This window comes from Pundamilia nyererei, unplaced genomic scaffold (genome assembly GCF_000239375.1).
Source record: "Pundamilia nyererei isolate P.nyererei 1_Seehausen unplaced genomic scaffold, PunNye1.0 scaffold00284, whole genome shotgun sequence".
NCBI lineage: Eukaryota > Metazoa > Chordata > Actinopteri > Cichliformes > Cichlidae > Pundamilia > Pundamilia nyererei.
The window spans coordinates 568,425-572,788 of NW_005187685.1; the positions used below are offsets into that span (position 1 = coordinate 568,425).

General features: G+C 40.4%; 1 protein-coding gene across 6 annotated transcripts in view; it reads right to left on the reverse strand.

Annotated features, from left to right (window-relative positions):
• atat1 (alpha tubulin acetyltransferase 1) overlaps positions 1 to 4,364 on the reverse strand; it is a 22,043-nt gene that overhangs the window by 12,203 nt on the left and 5,476 nt on the right. For all 6 annotated transcript variants that reach the window (XM_005750683.1, XM_005750682.1, XM_005750684.1 and 3 more), the window contains exons 3-7: positions 3,788 to 3,879; positions 3,482 to 3,539; positions 3,249 to 3,362; positions 2,958 to 3,059; positions 1,447 to 1,492 (exon numbers count right to left, since the gene is read on the reverse strand). In XM_005750683.1, the coding sequence (XP_005750740.1) occupies positions 1,447 to 1,492; positions 2,958 to 3,059; positions 3,249 to 3,362; positions 3,482 to 3,539; positions 3,788 to 3,879 (412 nt within the window). The remainder of the gene's footprint in view (positions 1 to 1,446; positions 1,493 to 2,957; positions 3,060 to 3,248; positions 3,363 to 3,481; positions 3,540 to 3,787; positions 3,880 to 4,364) is intronic.

A 4,364-nucleotide genomic window follows, 5' to 3' on the forward strand; every position in this document is an offset into this window, starting at 1 on the left:
CTCTTCTTCCCTTTTCTGGGAGGCAGTGGGGAGGTAGAGCGTACAGCCCGATCCGGCGGGGAGGTGTGGGAAGCCAGATCGGGCGCCACCTTCTGGCTCTCCTCTCTCCTATCATGTCCATTTTGTCTCAATCACCTTTTCTATCCCTTTGAAGATGTTAGGCTCCATAAATGCTGAAGAGGTAAGTATTATTTCTCAGTTGCAGTGAATAGATAAAAAATAAACTGTAGGAAACTAAACAGAAGAAAGAAGAAGAGAAATAACAAGTTAACATAAACCAGTGACACACTCCAGGGCCTGATCAACCCTGGCAGGGCCTCCTTGGATGAGGGTGTCTAGTGATAACGGCCGAAACACCCGATGAATCAAAGGTCCACTACTGACGATGTGTACCAAATTTTAAAATGATAAACTAGATCAGATCTCTAATCCCTAAACCTAACCAAGGAAAGAAAATGGCAGATTAGCCTGGGTAAAAGACCGAAAGTTGAGGCACACAACGATGCGTGCTGCTGGCAAAGTTTCTGGGCCGCCTTTCCTCATAACAGCCATCCCTCAAGAGTCTCTCCATCTAAAGCAATGCATTATCAGGGACTGTAACCTCTAGTCCTTTTTACTGAATCATTGATGCATGCTCAATCATCCAGGTAAGGAAATCCCCAGAAGCTGATTATGTTCATCTGTACGTAGCATTTCCATAGGAGAAATGTTTCATTACTCATCCAAGTGACTTCTTCAACCGCAGCTGATTGGGGAAACCTGCAGTCAGTGGTGCTAGTTTCAGTCATTATGCAAATGCTGTTTAAGGTTGGAGAAACCTGCAGTCAGGTGAGATTGATGAAGACACTTGGATGAGCGACGAAATGATTCCCCCACTGGAAACGCTTATATAGTGCGTTTCTATTCTACCTGAGCACCCAAAGCACTCTATGCAGCTTCTCTTGTTCATCTGTTCACACAAGCACATATTCATACATCAATCGATGAATCACAAAACAAGTTGGGGTTAGTATCTTGTCTAAGAATATTTGGCACACAGAGTGGGGCAGTCAGGGATTGAACCACCAACCTTCCAATTAGTAGATGACCTGCTCTACCCACTGAATCTACTGCAGGTGGCTTTTTTTCTTCCACAAAGACACATGTGACAAAACTTTGTGTGTTTACTTTGTGTCTAAGCACCTGTTTACTTTAAAACTACTAGATGTAGTGTGTGAAGTATTATATAACTGAACTCAAACTGTTCTTGTACTGAACCACCAGTGTTGATTAACATATCCAGAAATATCAAGAATGCTAAGAAAACACAGGCTTCACCAGTAAGAATTTCATTTTTGGAGCTGCTTGTTGGGAGACACCTTATAACTTATGTTAACACAAAGCAGATATAATTTAATAATCCCTTGCAGAACCACAGCAATGGGATCAAAGTGGCAAAAAAGTTACCTGCTCTGTTGAGGAAGAAGCCTTCAAAAACCACAAAGTTATTGACCTGGACAGAATAATAAGAAAACAGATCACTAAAATTTCTTATGAAGTTAACTAGGTAAGTAGATAACCATCTGTGTCCTGACAGCCCCTGCATTTCCAGTCTTAGTGGTGTGTCCACCAATAACATCCTTACACTGTAACCTATGATGTAACCTGATATGCAACTCCTGAGAAAAGTAATTGCAGGTCAGGTTGACACAATTGGCAACAATTTTGAATGGGTTGGTCAGCACTGTCAATTCCTCCTGTGCATTTCCAGCTACTTTTTCAACGCAGTTTTATAATTTATCAGTACGAGAATAACAATCACAGTCTCAGTGTAAGGAATAATAATGATAGCATCAATATAAGGACTCACAAATGTCAGAAAATTCCTGGTGAGAGATGAAACTACCTGAATGAGGGAATGCACAAAAAAGTGGAAAAACTAGAGGGACAAATAGGTTTGCCCCCAAAAAACTGATCACATCAACAAGCAAGAAGCTAGGAAGGAATTTCTTTTCTGTCTGTTGGCTGCATATGAAACTTTGGGAGATGACCCAATGATACTATACCAGCAAAAATGCAGGCAGCAATGTCCGCCACTTACAGTTACGTTATAGTCTCTAAACGGTCTAAATCAGGCCTTTGTAATTTCCTCATTTGAACTTACAACTCATCTCATACGTAGTCTTTTGGGATCCAAGTGTGTAACTAGTGTTGTCTAGCTTATACTCTGTATACATCTTTTAGGTCCATCTCACTGTGTTCCTTCTGATGTCAGTGCATGCACAGGTGTCACCACTTTTCAAATCAGGGATTTCCTGATTTTTTTTTATGTTTAGGAAGATTGAGAGTAGTAATTAGTTGATAATGTCAATTTCTATGAATGGAATCCAGTATAGAAACTCTTGTTTGACCTGTGGCATGAAACAGCAAAACTAAATTTCATTAAAAACACATGAAAAGCAGGCTGATAACTCCCCCTTTGTCAGATGAGTTACATGTATATTTTTACTGGAACCCTACTGTTTAAATTCAAGTAATGCAACTACCGTAAGGTGATATAATTTTGACTAATTTGAATTGTACATTGGATGTTTTTGTCTTGTGCTGGCACTGTTTTTCTTATTTTGGACCCTTCTCTTCTCAGTCAGTTTCTTATCTAAATTGACCTTGTCCTAAGATGTAAAGCTATTAACTGATTATATTATATAAACAGGGGGTACCCTGTCTTCCCAGAAATTCCACTACAGATAAACTTGTAAACAACCATTTATTTTACAATAGAGAAGTAGCAGTATTAAAAATAGCCAAAATTGAAGAGAAAGAGGAGGGAGCAAGATTAGCCTAATTATAGCCATGATAACAAGCGAAGCCCCACTAAAACTCAAATGAAAAACTACAGGGTTTTCTTTTGCTCTCCAGAGGTAATAAAGATTTGCTTTAAAAAAAAGTGTAATGACTGTGTGAAGTGCAGCCCGTACCTGAGGAACACTCTGCGTGAGGCAGTAATGCTTTGCCAGGAAAGACAGGAATTTAGGTGAAGGCCTGTCATAAGCCATCAGCACTGGCTCTAAATTCTTGTGCTACAGGTGGTAGATGGAGAAAGACAGAGAAACAAAAACATGCAATTACCGATAAACACACACAGCAATGACCTGCAATACTAGTGTCATCATTTTAGGTACCACTATCATATCATTCCAGTTTTTAGCTCTTTTTGTGAAAGGTCTGATGTTTCAGATGGTTTCAGGGATTCCTAAAGTATTCTCTACCTGTAGCATGAAGTTAAATAGCTCAAGCCCATAGCCATTTCGCTGCAGGTTCTCTGCTATGTAAAAATCCAAAACACAGAGTGGTTCTGCCTCTACGTGCACACCCTGCCGGTCCTGTGGAGGAAATATAGCAAGCATACCTGAAAAGCCTTTCAGAAAGTCAAATACAGATCACACCAAGGCCGAAAGGAAAGAAGTTAAAAGGAAATTTAAAAAAAATATAAGTGACTCACCAGCAAAAATAACTTCTTGTAGCCAACCTTCAGAAATCCCACAACCACACCACGTCCCCTGCAGTTAGGAGACAGGAATAGGGGTTAGTTTGACTGAGTGAGTAATACAAATATCTACTGAGGTGAGCTCCTGTGATATACATTAAAAACAGTGTCTTTTATGTCTCAATGCTACAGTACATGATTTGTTATTTCAACATGACTCATCTGACCAGGTCCCGCTGGAAAACACCAACTCAGTCAGTCCAGAGAGAAACAGAGAAGCTGAATAATAAGTGAAAGCTGAGGAAGGGATATGAGATGTACCCGCTGCTCTCTCCATCCTTAAGAAGATAGAGCTGATGCTTCTGGGTCTGCAGCTTGGAAGCACTTGTTATAGGTGCTGTGAGCTGTTGGGCCTGAGGGAAAAAAGAATGGGAATCTTAAAAATAGAAACAGATGTCGTTGGACTTTGTCAGTTGAGCTGACACCATTCTTTGCAGACATCAATGTCAAAGTTCAAGTTGAAAGCTATACATACACACTACCAGTCAAACATTTTGACACACCTATTCATTTAACCAGGCTCGGGGAGGGGGGGCATCTGCCTTGACCGGTAGGATTCAGGGTCACCTGATCCATCCACCTGAACTTTAGGAAAAAGTTTTAAGCCTAATCTTAAAAGTAGAAATAGTGTCTGTCTCCCAAAACCCAAAGTGAAAGCTGGTTCCACAGAGGAGGGGCCTGAAAACTGAAGGTTCTGCCTAACAGTCTACTTTTAAATACTATTAGAACCACAGGTAATCCTGTAGTCAGACAGCGAAGTGCTCTAATTGGGTTATATGGTACTATAAAGTCATTAAGATAAGATGGGGTCTGATTATCTTGTATGTGAGGAGGAGGA